The sequence below is a fragment of the Labrus mixtus genome, chromosome 21 (assembly GCF_963584025.1).
Source record: "Labrus mixtus chromosome 21, fLabMix1.1, whole genome shotgun sequence".
Lineage (NCBI taxonomy): Eukaryota > Metazoa > Chordata > Actinopteri > Labriformes > Labridae > Labrus > Labrus mixtus.
In genome coordinates, this window is record NC_083632.1 from 2,812,033 (window position 1) to 2,829,767 (window position 17,735).

Below are 17,735 nucleotides of genomic sequence, written 5' to 3' on the forward strand. Positions count from 1 at the left end.
TATATCATCAATCTAAAAATATTTTCATGGTGCCCACATATCCCAGCAACACCTCAGATTAAGATGTTTTATCTTCAAATATTGGAGCATACCTCCTGTATACTTTGTGTGCATGCTATACAAAAACACTACTGACAAACCAACTTGTGCTTGTGAATACCAGAGTGAATGTGAAGTTTATGAACTTGTTTTTGTGTGTAGTATAGCAACCAATCAAAATCACTTAATATATTAGAATATTGTTTATAAATAAAGTGTAAGATATCATATCAAAATTATTGTATACTGTATAAGCAACGTTTAAAACCAGCAGCCCGACCTGAATAAAGCAATAAATTGATGATAAAGGGATTCTTCAAATAGTAAAAGTATGTGTAAATAGCAGTTCTTTGAAATAAACACTTCAATCAATCAGTCAATCAATCAAATCCATTTGATATGCTGTTTTTTTTATGGATTTGGTATTTGCCTATTAAAATGAAAGGGTAAATTAAGGGGTGTCTAGCGTCCATGACCCACACCTTGAATTAGATTAAGGTTTATTTTCTTTTTGTAGTTGGATAAAGGAATAAAAATACCCCAAAGTATTAATTAACTGCTGTTTTTATTAAATACGGTATATGCAATGAACTGAGGGGGTCGTTCCAATAATCCAGTCCGCAGTTTGCTTTCTCCCTCCATTCACAGATCTACAAACCACATGGACACGGCACGCCCAGCGTCTGTGACGTAACAGAGTAAATCCACATGAGTTGACAGTCAGTGAAGCTGCTCTCATTTTCTTCTTCTACCAGACGAAGGGGCGGAAACGATACACTTCACTGTGCTAGCAGATCTTTTGACAACAAATCAGGACAAACCGCAATTTTTAATAACTGGACAATTGCAGAGCAGAGGCTATTGCGTTGTTCCGCTTCAGTCCGGGGTGTAACTTTAGATTTTTTTTTTTAATTGTAAGTCATCGGTGAGTTTTAATTTTCATGTCTTTCCCTCCTCCCTCCAAACGTGTTGTTTCGTGATCGTTTGATTGTGCATCGTTACCTGGGTGTTAATATGCATATTGCTCAATGAAAACCAGCGCTGCGACAAGTGTGTAATGATAAGAAATCATAAACATTATGCCTAAGCTTATAATACACAGACATCCAAGAGTATTTTTACATTAGTTGCAAAAGCAATATGGAGGAAAACCAGCTTGCTGCAAACTGATGGTCCCTGCGAGGCTTTGTCGTGCACTGATTTCTTCCCTTTGCCTGCAAATGATATCAACCAAAACCCTCCATGTAGCATGCAAGATGTGTTTTACACAATGCAAATGCTAATTTTATGAAGCCTGTCTTATTCATGATCATCCTTTAATTTCCCACTGCAATGTTAGTCTCTGCTCTGCCGCCGCCAGGTGTTGCAAACATCCTGTGTGCACTGTTGTTGATGCTGGCTGTAACAGGCATGATGTCCGTTTATATGTCTCCAGATTGCTGCAGCTGCATCATTATTAATAAGTGATTATATAAATACACAGATTAGTGTCTTGATTAAAGGAGTGATCAGATGCATGTTGGTGCATATTTTCAAAATCATAACACATAACCCCAAAGAGATCTAATGAATGCACTCCAAATGCATTACTATGTTATAAAAGATGTGTAATAATAATGTAACAGATCTAAACATCACTGTTCATCTGCATGCCTCAAGCTGTTACCCATGTTTCTCAATCAACCTCATTCTCCAATGTAATGTACATCAACATATCAAACTGTATTTTTGCACACTTGACTGCTTTTTTTTAATAATAATTCTTTGTTTATCTATCATACTATGCACTGGCAGAGCTAGTATGTTGTACTGTTATCTATGAGTAACAGCTACTTATGCACATGGACCATCTATACCACTTTTTTATCCTGGCTATGTATTGTGGGCTCATGTTTTTTTGTATGGGTGGATATGTATGTATATATGTGTTGTGTTGTGTTGTGTGTTTGTATGTATATATGTGTTGTGTTGTGTTGTGTGTTTGTATATATGTGTTGTGTGTTTGTATATATGTGTTGTGTGTTTGTATATATGCTGGCTGCTGGAACACCTACATTTCCCTGCTGGGATGAATAAAGTATATCTTATCTTAATCTTATTTTCTCCTCTCTTGTGTTGACCAGGAACCTGCTGGTCCCCAGGTCTACCTGATGAGTATGAGCCTGACTCCAGAACCAACCCCTAACGATGCTCCCGCTGTCACAGAAGGTTTATTTTCTTACATCAATATCTCTGTTTGTTGTCCTTTGTGCTTAGGTAAAGGTGTTTGTCAAGTCCAAGAATGAATAAAAGTTTATTTATCTGGCACTATAAATGTTTGTAACTCATTTAAAACTGCACTCAGTTGTGAAAAAGTGACACATGATGACCCTAACAAATGTAAACATCAGAACTCTCCATGCAATCATAGCTTAGGTTGGTTGTTGTCTCCAGGAATTGCCTGCTCACTACACCTTTTTTTTTTTTTTTTTAATCCATCAGAGGTCAAACTGACCACACCTGAGAAGAAGGAGAAGAAGCCAGATGACGTGGCAGAGGAAGAGGAGGAGGAGGAAGAATACGTGGTGGAGAAGGTCCTGAATCGGCGGGTGGTGAAGGGGAGAGTGGAGTATCTTCTCAAGTGGAAAGGCTTCTCCAAGTGAGTGTCCCGGCTCCATCTTTTCTTGACATTATCAGATCGCTACATCCCTTCAAAAGCAGCGAGTGCATTAAAATGATTTCCAAAATACCAGCATATTAAATAGGTGAAAAAAACATGCAGTGTTGTTTGTACTTGTGTGCCCCGCAGTGAAGATAACACGTGGGAGCCGGAGGACAACCTGGACTGTCCGGATCTGATCGCAGAATATTTGCAGTCTCAGAAATTGGCACACGACGGAAAGAGGAAGGCGGCGGGAGACGCAGAAGGAGATGAAAGCAAATCGAAAAAGAAAAAAGACGATGTAAGCCCCAATTCTGTTTTTTTTGTCCAGAAAAGGGAACTCCATCTACCTTCCCTTTTAACACAGCATTTATAGTGTGAAGGGTCCTGATTCATTAAGTAGTAGTAGCTTAGACAAAAAAAAAAAAACGGTTTAAAATATCAACAGGGAATAATGGAAAACCCCCAAACTTACCGCCAGAGGAAGTGTTGGTAAGAGGAAGAGTTGCAGGCAGCAGATGTTCCTTTTTATTTAAAGCAAACATGAAACCTGATCATGATGAGGAAGTCTTTTTAAGTCATGAGAAACCACATCACAGGCTCTGGGTGCAGCTGCTCGTGATGAGGCAGGTGTTGATTCAGGGGACGGCTTCAAAGGTGTCTTAACCTTGATTTGATCCGTTAATAACAGGCTCTCTTTCTCATCAACAGTCAGGGTGCCCTTCATGCATTTACACACCGAGTGGAGAGGTAACTCTCAGGAATATGCAACGATATGTTGAAGTTTGTTACCCACATGTGAAGCTCTGATTGCTCGTCTTTGTCATGCATGAAAGCTCACTGATTATCTTTGTGTTTTTGGATGTTTGGTGGATCAAAACAAGACAGAAGAAGATTTTACAGTGGCTGGAGTAAAGGCCCTGACACACCAAGCAGACGCCTTTTGTCTTGTCCAAAAAGTTGCACTAGAACACACCGCAAAGACTGCAGCCGACCGCCGACCACCACGTACGGTCTGCGCATGCGCGAGAGGCAATAACTCCCCATGCCAGCAGGGGGCGGTAGTCTGTGATCGTCATTTCCAAAAAAGAGGAAACCGGAAGGACGAGGAAGAAACGCGGACAAATAAACTGCTGTTGTGATAACGAGAAGACAATTTTCTCACAGCTGTCGCTCGCCACTCTTTATACAAGTTCTTCTAATGGAGAATAATGTCTGATAAAAAGTTGAAAATGGCGCTGCCGTTGTCTTTGGTCTTCGGTATCACTGATTGCACAGCTCCCAATGTCAATACTGTCCATTTCCAACTCTGTTTTTACACATTTACATTTAATCTTCATATTTAAGACTAGTAATGCTTAGTTAAATCCTGGTTGTATATATTCACATTCTTAGTTTTGATATTTTTAGTGCTTATTTACTTTGTATTTAATATTATATTGTGTTTAAATTTGCTAACATTGTGTTTTTTACTCATATTGTGTGTTTGGACAATCTGCTGCTGTAACACCACAATTTCCCAGTTTGGGATCAATAAAGTAATTCTATTCTATTCTTTTATTAGTGGAACAAGAATAGAAGAGGTGATTCTGTATTTCTTCCAGTGCACTGGCTCTCCTGTTTCGCTTAGCTGAGCAGCCAATCAGAGAGATTCCTACCCCCCAACGGCGACGGCCAACGGTCTCCTTGGTGTGTCAGGGCCTTAAAATCATTGTCTGTATTAGGACAGTCAATTATTATGATGATTTTAAAAAAAAGCATCAAACGTGCAGCTTCTGCGAGTTAGATATCTTATTGTGCCGCATTGCTACAGTCACTATATTTCAAATTACTGTGTTGCCCCGGGTTACCGGATCAGGAAAGTGAACGTAGCCCTAAAAAGTATGTTACGGATGAAACTAGTCCGGCTTCTTGCTCGGCAACTCAAGTTTTTCTCCTCTTAGCTCCACCCGTCATCGTCCTCTTCTGTCTCTTAAGTCATTGTTTTAAACGGTACAGAGACGGGCGAACTGGCTTCTTTTTCGCTGAAGGCTGCTGTGTGAACTCGTGCCGTAAAGTTGTACGCACTGCTCGACTTTGAAACTCCTGTTTGAGGTGGAAAAGTTGCTTTAAGGTTTCCCTGGCAACGCTTGTTTTCAATCCAAAATGGAATTTGAAATACTGCTGGAAAATGTTGTTCTGTGCATGTTAAGTTGTTTAAATGTTCTTCTAATCCTCAGACAGAGAAGCTAAGGGGCTTTGCTCGAGGTCTGGAACCAGAACGGATTATTGGCGCCACAGATTCCACGGGAGAACTCATGTTCCTCATGAAATGGTTTGTATGCAGCGAGCCTGATGGCAGCTGCTCAAACTAGAACATCAATGACTTTAAAAAAAACAAAAAACTGCCTTGTTTGTTTTGAAAGCAATTTTTTGTGTGTGTGTTTGTAGGAAAAACTCAGACGAGGCAGACCTGGTGCCGGCGAAGGAGGCCAACGTGAAGTGTCCACAGGTGGTCATCTCATTCTACGAGGAGAGACTCACTTGGCACTCGTACCCGACTGAAGACGAGAAGAAAGACGACAAAAACTAACAGAGGGCAGAAGGCGGGAGGAAAGAATCTGTAGTTTTGAGACTTCATTGTACTTTTGAGAGGGGGGAGGGGGGGGGGGGTGTCAGAAGAGGGGCCGAGACAAGCAAGACACCATCTGACTCTTTGGCGTATTATCACTCATTTTGATTCCACTTTTATCTGGATGTAATACTTGTAAATATGCTTCAGGTTTGCGAGACAAATCCCAGCCCGACTTCAGTGTAAAAGCGCAGTGTTAATGGACATCAGTCAAGTTTTAATGATCAATGATACATCACTTTCAGAAACATCCGATACAGTGCTCTGCCATCTTATTTCAGTGAGGTGAAGTTTTTTTTTAATTCCTTAGTGTGCCATTTTTTTTTTTAACTTGGTGCTTTTAAGGGCGTCCATCTTTTAGCTGTTTTTCTTGGGACTTGTTTGGTGTCGGGGTTTTTGAACCCTTTTCAGTGATTTATTCGCTCATTGGTAATCTTTGTAGTGTTTTTCATTATACTGTCTTGCTTGTTGGTTTTTTTGGAGAATAAACCACTTTTTGTTACTGTGCTGTTTCATGATGATGTCACTTTTAATATTCAGTAAAACATCAGATAAACACCCGTCCCCAATTAAGGCCACACTTCTCCATGTTCCTCTAACACTAACATGTGTCTCTAGTCTGTCTACAAACCCCCCAATGATGAGTAAAGTCCATCCTCTCCGTCTTTTGCCTGCTCCACTTTTCAGAAAATGTGTGCTCAAACAGGCTGTTTAGAGATTTTCCCTTCATGACATCACAAAGGGCAGTAGCCCCTCCCCCAGGTGGGTGACACTCCCACAGCTAGGTGTTTGTTCTGCCCTCTGAGTCTGCCTTCTCACAGCAATAGGACATGGAGCGAGAAAGCACTGAGTACACCCAAGCCCTTCCAGAGAGGGGGCGTGGTCAGACACAGCTCATTTACATATTTAAAGGTACAGACACAGAAACAGCCTGTTCTGAGCAGGGCTGAAATAGAGGGGTTTATAGACATGATCAAATACAGGATCAGAGTGGATACCGTCATTCACGACAACTAGAACACAAGAGTCACAGGTGAAAATAAAAACACTTTATTAATCAATAAAAACAATTCTTGATTGCCAGCAAATATCTCAAAACAGAGGGAACTACATCCAAACTGAAAGCAGAGGGTGAGACCGTTATGGAGACATTTGACAAACTACATAAATTATGACGAACACAAACATGAAAATATTTACAGAACAAGACAGACAACAAAGAAAAGTGCACTAAGTAGTAGCAGTACTAAATAGTTGGTGTCGCACTGGGTTACACTGACGTGAATGTTAACCAGTTTCATGCCTGAATAACACGTTTAATGAGGACACGTTTCTCCTTTCAAAACAAGTTTTTGGACATCATCTTAATGTTGCGACTTCAGTTCAGCCTTTTGTAGATATTATAGCCTAACCGCTATCTCAGCTGCAACAAGTGGTCTATTTTTTTAAACTTTTTTTTATTACAGAGGGCGATGCAACATGTACCGACAGACTTCATTCAAAAAGACGAGTAATAGCACTTCTACTTTGAGAACATTTCCCCGTCAGTTCTCAAAACATTTAAAGTGAAGATGATGAGTTTGTGAAATAAAGGCATTCAAATCAAAGTGGCCGCGACACACCCCGACATTTCACGCATTCAAAGACCTCTTTATGTCGTTCAAGAACTCGGCTCACTTTGTTATCGACACATGAAAAGAAACTCATAATGTTAAAGCCAACAGCTTGGCTTTTTTACAGCAGTTAAAAAGTTACCTCCAGTGGCTTTCTGTTGGGAACGATTAAATAAATGTCGCTTCACTTCAGCGACAACCGAGACAATCTGTTTAAACGTTACACCGAAAAACGAGGCATCAAAAGAAAATGAAAACCAATTAATAAGAGCTGTTCTGATAACCATTATACTTCCAGATGCTTTTCAAATACCTAAACTTCGACCGAGTACACCTCCAATACGCCAAGATGACACCGTAGACGGCTGCCTCGTGGTGGCGTGCAACGTTTTGTCTTTTTGTGTAACGTTTTTTATTCATACAAGTCAAATTCCTTGCATGTGTAAAAATACCCGGCAATAATAAAGCTTCTGATTAAACACAAATGCAGCAGAAAAAAGTACATATGAGTATTTATCAATTTCATTTAAACCGCAGTGGGCGATGGTTAGGGTACACCAAAGGAACGGTGACCAAAAAAAAAGTTGGTGGCAGCTCAGTTCTGAGCTTCTCCTGACATCCTATGACAATTTAAGAGGGTTGGAAACCCAATATATATATATATATATATTTTAACGAGAAGACAATATATATACGATTTTTTTAAGTGAAGAAGAGGATTTTCTGGCACAACTTCAGCACTTTGAGATTTTTTCCCAAAATATAAAGTGCATTACAAATAAAATCTATTATTATTGTTATTATTATTATTATTATAACTACCAAGGTGCATAACAAGTGAAAGGCTTAGAAGAGGTTAAAAAGCTCCAGCAACACTTGTAGTAAGAAGATCAACTTTATTAACAAATTAGACCGATGCGTTTCGGCTTGTGGCCTTCATCAGGGTCATCCCTGCTGGAGCTTTTTGACCTCTTCTCAGTCATTTTTTTTGGTGCCATTTTTTGCATTTATTTGATAGGAGAGCTAAAGATAGGAAACGGGGTTGACATGCAGCAAAAGGCCGAGGTCGGACTTGAACCCATGGTTGCTGCAAACAGGACTACTAGCCTCTGCACATGGGGCAGTACGGCTTAACCGATAAACCATCCGGCATCCTGAAAAAACCCCATATTTTTACCATTAAACTTCTTTATATGACCAGTTTTAATTCCATGTTTTATTCAAATAGTTTTTCTGCTGCTCTAAAACAGAAGCAGCAATAATTTATGTCATGCCGTGCGGACTACTTTTTCTGAAGCAGAGGAGGAAAGTCCATGTTGGGGGCTTATTAATCAGTGTATGGTATTGTTGTATTGACGGGCTTACTCACTTATAACTTACTGTGCAATGTAAGCTGTATCTGAAGAATTCACCCTGAAGGTAATGGTGTCAGAACAACTCTTAAATAATCTTAACAACGTTGATATGTGACAGCCTCGAGCTGCGGCTCATACAGAGCTCCTGCACATCCACCCCCAACACTTCTGATTACAGGCTCTGCTGCTGATTTAAATAAACAAAGAAGGTGTGGACTGTGACATAAAGCTGATGTGGATTGATCTCTAACCTTGCTTATACTACAGATTATGAACAGTTAATAATAAGAGCCTTCCTAAACGCAGCTTCAGATATTTAAACCTGCAGCGAAGGAATAGCGACAGACACAGCAAAATGCATATAGCCAAGCCTTTTAAAGACAAATTACAGTGCTATGTATAATTTATAAGGAAGTTGATACGTTTAGCAATGCAGTGTGCCTCCTTCATAAAAACATCCATCCGCCCCTCTAGCAGGACTTCACCTCCAGGCCTCTTTAAGCAGCGGCCAGCCCGGGAACTCTCAACCTCTGACTCTTTCTTGTGTCAACATCCCCCCCCTCCCCCGGCCATTCACAACAAACCCCGATCTCTTTCGGGGTCTTCCAAACTCAGATGCAACTGACTCAAAAACAGGAATCTGCGATACAAATCTACAGAACAAGAGTGCAGTAATTGAGCATTTAAGATGTATTCAGATCAAATGATGTGCACCATACAACCTTTGGTTAGTATAGGTGTTAATAGCCTCCTAAAATGATGGACTTCCTTTAGCCTTTGGTACCTAATCTCTCACACCCATGAATGATATTCCTATCCTGAAGATGTGCAACTTAAAACGCTCAGTGACCATGAAAATCACTCAAAAGTCTTCAGGATGGGATGTGATCTGATAGTCCCTCAAAACCTTCTGTGCATAGGTATTCCAACCGTCCGTGTTGACAGTGTTCGTACTCCGGCTTTTTCTCCTCACCAGTCCCTCGTTTCACCCTACATATCTCCTCCATCCTCAGTGGTTTGGTGCAAAAGGATCGAGAGCAGCTAAATTTTTCTAATAGCTCATTTTATGTCCTTTTTATATCCCTCTTCTTCTCGCTTATTGTTTCCCCCCGACTAAATAATGAAATATCAGTACTCAAACGAAGAGCTACTTCAGCTTCAGAGTTGTTTCCAGGAAATAAACGTAGGAACAGAATGAAAAGGGAGAAACTTATGCAGGAAGAGTAGTCAACAATGCCATTTCTTCTACTCACCAGAATCTTCTTAAAGGAAAAAAAGGACATCTCTCTTGCATCTGCAGAAATCGTTCTTATTGACTTAGCAAAAGTTATAGAATACACAGCAGTTTCCCTCCCTCACTTCTTTTTGTCTTTTTGTTTTTTCTCTGGCTTTCGGTTCTGCTCCGCCGTCGTCACGCAGCGAGGCATGATCAGCACGCTGCCGTCTGCGCTGTACTGGAGCGAGTACTCGCTGGGAGGATAGGGCCGGCCCTCCTCGTCCCTCAGCTGACTGAAAACCTCCTGATACAGACTCTGCACCTTCTGCTTCATCTGCCGGATGGAACGGATGAACTCCATCTTCTCCTTCAGCAGGCGGGCCTTGTCGCGCCGCAGGTCGTGGACGCCCTGCTCCAGGTTTATGATGGTGTCGAGTTTGCGCTTGCGGCAGTTCTGGGCCGCCATCTTGTTCTTCCCGCGCCTGCGGATGTCGCGGATGAGGGCGAGCTGGGGTTCGCTCAGGTGGTGCTTGGCGAGCAGCTCGTTGAACTCTTCCACGGGCAGGTTGATGATCTTCTCGTTGGAGAAGGGGATTTTCATGGCGCGGGCTCTGCGTTCGTCGCGACTCGCGTGCTTGTCGAGCAGGTCCTGATGAGTCTGGAGTTTCGAGTTGTGTTTGTCGCGGACGTTCTTCTTCCCGGTTGGAATGGGGAGCTCTGGATGTTCGGCGAACGCAGAGGAAAGCGGCAGGTTGTAGGTGTGATTGTGGCTGATGCTGTCGAGGTGAGGGAGGCTGTGGAACTGAGAGGGGTCCTGATAACTCATACGGCAGAGTTTACTGTAACCCGGCTGATAACCCCCGACAGCCCCTTCCTCGGGCTCCACAGTGGTGACCTCCGAGTCGGTGCTGTACCCCACGGCTCCCTCCTCTGAGAAGGTGGCAGACGTTGACGAAGAAGATGCTGCAGAGGAGCAGGACGTCTCAGAGCTGCTCGGGGACGCCGGGCTGTGGCTCGAGTCCAGGGAAAGACCGGAATCTGAGTCGAGCTCGTCCTCCAGCTGGGAAGCTTGGGCCTGGCTGAAGCCCTCCTCCATGGCGAGGTCCAGCAAGCTGATCTCATCGAGCATGGACTCCTCCAGCAGGGTGCTGAAGGGATCTGGCAGGATGGGTGTGGATGTAATGTTGTTACTGGAACTGTTAATGTGAGGAGGGAGAAAGATCCCAGTCAGGTTAGTGGTTCCAAAAGTGGAGTTTATGTTGCTGGAGTTGCTGGAAGAAAGTCTGGGTAAGGTGGTTCTTGGGGTGATGCTGATAGAGTCCAACTGGGGATTGAAGATCTGGGGGAAGTCTTGGCTGCAGCTGGGGAGGGAGGCCTGGTGAAGGCTGACATCCTGGTTTACTGGTGTGGAGCCAGTCGAAAGTTCAAAGTTCCCAACAGTGTTTGACTCAACTGTCCCCCTCGTGCCGTTCACACTGCTGGAGTTTGTGGGAACTGAAGTGTTGTTTACTTCCATCGCCTTTAAAACAAGAGAGATTTTGTTAAGAGAAATATACATATTTATCAAACGATAAAGCACATTCAGTGATAATTAATGGATGGTGTCCACTGAGGTCATTTTTCGCGCCGACAGCGTCCAAAACAAAAACAATGCAGTTCAGTGTTTTCATCTCTTAGCGACCTGAACGGGAAAACACCCTCAGCTGTTTTGTTGTGGCTTTGCTCACAAGACGCTCATCTGAAAAAAGTTCAAATTTTAGAACAGCGCCACGCTCATGTCACTTCCCTCTCACTGACCAATCAAAATCAAGATGTGGGAGTGGGAGTGCAGGACAGCATGCAGAAAAATACTGAAACAAAGCATCTGTTTTGACATTGCACATAAATCTGTGCAATTACAAGAGGGAGGTACGGACAGCAGACGCTTCTCTCTCTCTCTCTCTCTGATACGGATGTGATTATTTTCAGCTTTTTAAGGGTAAGTCATTTCCCACTGAGGCAGCAAGGCGGATTTTCTTCATATTTCCAAATATGCTTTTACTGTAAAATTAGACATTCTTATCAGACAAGATCTCCCCCGATTTTTTACATCTTTTTTTGATTTTTAAAAACAGAAGCTTTTGCATTGAACCTACTTTTATCAGTTCCCAGACAACAAATAAATAAATGATGTCAGGACTTACAAATAAATCTTAAGAGTAACATACTTGTAGCTCCATGATGGCCATGATGTCTTGCCACTGCTGCTCCAGGTCTAACTGTGGCTCTGCTGAGGGCAGCAGTGGTGCCAGAGGAAGGCCCTGAGATGTAGAAGGAGCTTCATTGGAAACTATTTCTCTGTTGACAACTGGGGCTGGAAACTAGTTGAAATGTCATACACAAAGATAAAAAAAATATATGTTCACAACTTCCCTTTAGTTTCTTCCAACTGCTCTGCAGTACTTGCAATATATGTGTGAGACAAAGAGTTTGAATGTTTTTACCTCTGATTCTTCTCCAAATGGAAAAGTCGCCTCCAACAGCCTCAAACATTCTTGTAGAGACAGAGAAGTCTGTGAGCCAATGCCTGGGAGCTGTGTAACAACAACAAAAAGATACAAATACAGTTAAAAACATATATTTTAAGTTCAGTTAATTTGGTCCAGACAAATAAAAAACAGTAATGCCTTCTTGTTTCTGCTCTGGATTAAGTAAAATTTACTTTTCAAACGAAGAGTTGCAAACATAAAATCCTACTGAATGAGGGGTTATTGTTTGTCTGACCTATTCTGCAAACTGCCTTGTGCTGCCACACCTTATACAGTATATCATGCATCGTGAGGAAAAGACAAAGAAAGACCTTCTTGCAGCCTGACATCAAAGGGAACAGAGTGGTGTCTTTCTTTTGCTCACTTTTCTATACGTTTTTTAATTTGACAAAAGGAGGACTCAGGCTCAGCACACCTGTATTTTTTGCTCATTATCAGTTCCTAATTAACCAATAACATCACTGCGCTTGCATTGTGTTTTCTTACAACCTTTCTGTAAGATTTTGCAGTGAATAAAAGCTTTAGATAGACGTTGCTTTAAACCCTAATCAGAAGGTTGCTATAACAACTAATAAAATAGTATCTACTGTCACAATCTTGTGTCGAACAAGCCATGTATGCTGCAGCTAGTCATGGTAAATTGTGAATGGTAAATGGAGTTGAGCTCATATAGAGCTTTTGTAGTCTTCTGACAACTCAAAGTGCTTTTACCCGCAGGTCACACACTGATGGTAGAGGCTGCTGTGTAAAGTGACCACCATCAGAAGTAACTAATCCCATTCATACACAGACGAAGCAGCTGGAGCAACTTGGGGTTAAGAGTCTTGCCCAAGGACACATTAGACATGCGGCTACAGGAGCTGGGGATCGAACCCCCTGACCTTCTGATTGAGAAATGCCCGACTCTACCAACTGAGCCACAGCCGCTCCTAGTATGTCATGTTGTTAAGTTTGATTATTTAACATGATTATTCTGGTAATTTGCACAACTACCCAGCTTCTTTTATCAGACTCCTTTTTCAAATTCAGTTTTCGCCGTCCTCCATAAAAAGTATTTTTCTTGATCATCATAATCTTGAATTTCATTGTGCAACACAGTGTTATGTAACGGGAAATGAATGTGTCGAGTGTGTATTTAACAAACAGGTAAGTTGTGAAGGTATCCATCACTCTGACAGCGATGCTAAATCAAACACTGTGTGTCCCTCATAAACTGCTAAGACCAAACAATGAGATGAAAGTCTTACATTCACACAGAGGATTTTTAAAGATGAATAATTAGTTTTCATCCATAATGTTAAGCTGGAAATGTCTTCAAAAGAATATCAATTCCTATTAGTCCGACAATATCTTTTATCACCCGTGTGCAGCTCCCAAATGTCTACTCTCTTTTCATGTGCTGTGAAACGGTTAAATGCAGCTTTTCTGCACCGGATGAATCGGAAGAATAAAAGTGATCTATTTAGTCTACAAACCTGCTCTGGAATACTCTCCCCCGTCTCCCCGTCCACTGGCTGAGCACCCTGCAGGTTAACTCCGTTCCTCCAGCTCTCCTGTTCCTCATTCCCGTCTTTGCTCTCATGTGGGTTGGGCTTTTGCTCCTCCTCGTTCTCCTTCTGCCGGTTGCTGTAGTTGAACACTTCTCTTCCTGCACCGAGGTCGATGTCCTGTCGCCATAGGATGTCAATCAAGTCAATGTCCTGGAAAAAATGATATAGCAACCATTGAAAAATGGCCCTGTGCAGAGAAAAATTACTTTAATAACCAGGTAGACAATAAATGAATGTATAAATGAAACCCTGAGTAATGTGTTATTGAATTTCTTTTAACACATATATGATAATAAACTAGTGCTTTGACTGCTTGCCCTCTAACATAAGGTTAATTTTGGCAGGGGTTTTAGGCAGATCATGTAACAGAAATGTATTCAGGATGATGCAACCATGATATAAACACTTTGACATGGTGGTTAACATGTGATCAGAAGGAGGGCTTGGTGCATTACAGCCCAACAACGACTTTGTGTAACCCTTAACTCCTCGGCATCAATATGGCCATTATGTGCCAGTTTCTCACATAACTGGAACGACACATTACATGAAACATCAGTAACAGAAATGAGCTATTGTACAAAGAGAGTTTGTTCAGATAAACAGAAAAACATTACTGATATTTATTCTTTTTGATAAATAAAAGAAAAGAACATGACTGTTTTCTGTGGGATTCGCCCCCATGAACAACTTTAAATGTGACCACAATCACAGCTGTAACAAATGTGACAACTGGTTTGACTATAAATATCCGACACTAATAAAAGACCGGGGCTGGGGAACATGAACGATCCATCTTAACTTAGTGTATACGCCTTAACTTTAGGACTACCTTGTACTCGTATGCTTTATGCCGTTAGTCCCCTTTTTATTAAATGTATAAAGCAGCCATGATCGGTTTTGTTATCTCAGGTAATTGAAGTGTGTATAAGTCAAACTTTAAATCCTTTTTTGGTAACATCTGTGGCTTGTGCTGAATTGTGCTTTGACATTTGAGTATTACATTCAATTAAGCCATGCAAAAAAACATGAATTGTTGGGTTACTCTAATATAAACATATTATAAAATCAACTTCTTCCCTTTGTTGTGAATGTGTTGACAAGAAGCAAACGTCAAAAGTAGATATTAAGCCCCCACCCCCCCCCCCATCCATCTTAACTTAGTGTATATGTCTTAACTTTAGGACTACCTTGTACTCGTATGCTTTATGCTGTTAGTCCCCTTTTTATGAAACTTATAAAGCAGCCATGATTGGTTTAGTTATCTCAGGTGTGTCAGAGATAATTATGAATGTTTTTTTTTTTCAAACTTTAAAACCTTTTTTGGTAACATATGTGGCTTGTGCTGAATTGTGCTTTGACATTTGAGTATTACATTCAACCAAGCCATGCAAAAAAACATGAACTGTTGGGTTACGCTAATATAAACATATTATAAAATCAATTTCTTCCCTTTGTTGTGAATGTGTTGAAAAGAAGCAAGCGTCAAAAGTCGATGTTAAGCCCCCATTCTGTTCGCACATGATACCCAGAAATTAGCAAAGAGAAGACAGGACAAGCTGCAGTACCTCTTTTGTGAGGTCGTCGTTGCCATCCCTGCCGCCCTGCTCCTGGTTGCCCTCTGGTGCCACAGCTCCCAGGCTGCTGTCCGCCGCGTTCAGGTTGTACGTGGATTCAGGAGCTCCACTTCCTCCCCTCATGGCCGGGGTAGCGTCAGGGTTGTTAACGTCCTCTAGGCCGGCCCCATTTTCCAGGGTGATGCTGGGGCCGGACTGGCTGCTGGGGGACACCACAGTCTCAGAGTCACGATGCACTAGCCAGGTGTTGAGCTCGGTACTGGGCACGGAGAGGCGATCCAGCTGGCGGACCTGGTTCAGCAGCCGCCGAGTGGTGAAGAAATGGTCCAGGTCCACACTCTTTGGATGGATGCCATAGCCGTCCAGCGTGTTGCGCAGGTTGTGAAACTGTGTCTGGGTGTAGGCTGAGCTAGGCCCCAGGATGATCTCTCTCAGTGGGGGCAGCTGATTGTTTAGATAGGTGTCAACGTCCACCCGCACCCCAATGAGACTCAGAAGGATGGTGAACTGAATCAGGCCCTCTGTGAAGTACTTTTTCAGGTAAAGCATTTCTTTACAAAGGAACAAAAAGTAAAAAATAAAAACAAAAACGGGGCTCACTACCGTGGAACAGAACTTCTTTTAGTTGCCCAAGGAGACGGATATAGACACATAAACATAAAAAATAAAGTGGTGTTAAGATAAGTGAGGGGGGGGAAAGGGTCTTCAGCAGGATTCTGTTTGTTTAGAAGGCATATGACATCCGGGATGGCGTTTCCAGTCCGAGAGAGTCCAGTTTGTGCTCAGATCTTTGTTCTTCATAAGGTTCTCATCTTCTCATTCCTGGCAAAAAAAAAGTGAGAAAAACATTTTATTTCTCCACGTGTTCAGCATTATAATCACAATCACACGCACGCCTTTACCCACCTCACCTACATTATGCATTATGTAGCACATGTAAATGGAAAAAATAATAAAATAAAGGACTTGCAAGCTTTTCTGCTACCACTCCATCCTCCCAAGACTTAGAGAAGTGATGTCTGCTCGCCTTTTCTTTCTTGTTAATTTCACCCAGAGCAGAGTTGGAGGAAGCTTTAGGTGTCACCCCACCCTTTGCACAGGACAACTACTTCTTGTTGGGTGCTGCTGAAGGTGAATGAGGGAGTCGAGGAAGCTCGCTGGGCTGGCTGGCTAGCACGGCAGGCAGGGTCCCTCCCTCCTATCCTCGTCCTTATGACGTTAGCCCGTTAGCTCCCGTGTGTTTTGACCACCCGGCTACTGCCACCACACATGTGAATAAAACGTATTTAACGACACATAAAGTAGCAGCAATATGACACGTCGCCACCTCATCTACTTAGCTGTCATCTCTGTTTCCCCCTTAAAACAAGTGACAGGTGCCTCCACTGTGGTATTTTAGAACTACCTACTTCCGCTGTTGCTAGCGTCAAACAATCTCCCTAGCAACAAGTGGTGAAAAGACGGTTGACAGATTGCGGCGCCAATCACACGCGGCAAGCGAGGTGACGTCACATGACTCCAGCAACGCCCGGCCAATGAGAACAAGGCAATGGGTGGGGTGTTTAGGAAATGGGTAACTACTATTGGAACTCAGAGCCTGCGCTGTGTTAGCTTTTGTAGGCTAACTATCTTTAATCATTCAACTACTTTAAAAAGTAACTTACACGGTATCACCCACACATACTACTAATTCATATATTAATCTGCCATTGTACGCTAACGCCATAAATCTCTAAATGTATCCCGGAGGAGTTAATTGAAATGTCTTGATTTAATACTTACGCGCTGCGATTTTGCAACTGTATCGTCGAGCCCTTAAGACCACTAGCACGTAAGAAATGCATTAAGTCCCGTTTCTTTAACAGTTCCACAGTACAGCTCGATAAAGCATCCTCCAGCCTTTCCCCGCTGAATGGCCCACCATGACTTGCAGAATTGCTAGCTGGCCCGGCTAGCCTAGCAGCGCCGCTTGACACCAAAACACGCTTTCACAATGCGCATGCGCAGAACATTCTAGTGGCAGGCTTTCATCAGCCAAATAAAAAAATCCCCCTTTAAGGTAATAAATGTGTTCGTGTCGTTTACATAAAGTCACATTTCTGAAGTTAATTTAAAAACAGCTTGTTTGTTATTTCCAAACAAATAATTAAAAGTGCATCACAGCGTTAATGCTTGAATATTTATTAATAGTTTCCTTATTTTCAAAATGTAGTAATTACAAAGTCAAAAGCCAATAATCTCAATGTAAATATTAAAAGTTATTTATTTCATTTTTTTGTTTGGTAAAGTACACAGCCATTGCCGCAGGTTTCTTTGACTCTACCATATTATTTAATTTCGTTTTTGGTATTATATATTTTAGTTTGTTTCATACGTAATAATTAATTAGTTTCACATGCAATAACAGTAATCTGCACGTCTTCTGTCAAAGTAGTTATATACAGTATGAATTATGTATACACAAACATTTAATCATATGAAAATGTAAGTTACTTGTGCAGTCAAAACACAAACAAAACAAGCACACAATGAACACAATCATACAACAATTTAACAGAACTTTTTACGACTTCAACGAATAGATTTGATCACTTTAATTTAATTA

At 41.8% G+C, this 17,735-nt stretch overlaps 2 protein-coding genes across 6 annotated transcripts; one reads left to right on the forward strand and one right to left on the reverse strand.

Annotated features, from left to right (window-relative positions):
* Positions 1-780: 780 nt before the first annotated feature.
* cbx1b (chromobox homolog 1b (HP1 beta homolog Drosophila)) lies at positions 781-5,794 on the forward strand. 2 transcript variants are annotated; one of them, XM_061028431.1, is made up of 6 exons: positions 781-964; positions 2,163-2,247; positions 2,521-2,677; positions 2,828-2,981; positions 4,900-4,994; positions 5,111-5,794. In XM_061028431.1, exons 2-6 carry the CDS (start codon positions 2,190-2,192, stop codon positions 5,250-5,252), a joined length of 606 nt encoding a protein of 201 aa, XP_060884414.1. In that variant the 5' UTR covers positions 781-964; positions 2,163-2,189; the 3' UTR covers positions 5,253-5,794. The 2 variants fall into 2 exon arrangements, with proteins under 2 accessions (XP_060884414.1, XP_060884415.1); XM_061028432.1 differs by having other exon boundaries at positions 781-953.
* Positions 5,795-6,325: 531 nt separating this feature from the next.
* On the reverse strand, positions 6,326-17,117 carry nfe2l1b (nfe2 like bZIP transcription factor 1b). 4 transcript variants are annotated; one of them, XM_061028415.1, is made up of 6 exons: positions 16,913-17,117; positions 15,122-15,952; positions 13,479-13,703; positions 11,959-12,048; positions 11,683-11,775; positions 6,326-10,994 (listed from the first exon to the last, which is right to left on the reverse strand). In XM_061028415.1, exons 2-6 carry the CDS (start codon positions 15,677-15,679, stop codon positions 9,615-9,617), a joined length of 2,346 nt encoding a protein of 781 aa, XP_060884398.1. In that variant the 5' UTR covers positions 15,680-15,952; positions 16,913-17,117; the 3' UTR covers positions 6,326-9,614. The 4 variants fall into 4 exon arrangements, with proteins under 4 accessions (XP_060884398.1, XP_060884397.1, XP_060884399.1 ...); XM_061028414.1 differs by having other exon boundaries at positions 11,683-11,835; XM_061028416.1 differs by lacking the exon at positions 11,683-11,775.
* Between the last annotated feature and the right edge of the window lie 618 nt (positions 17,118-17,735).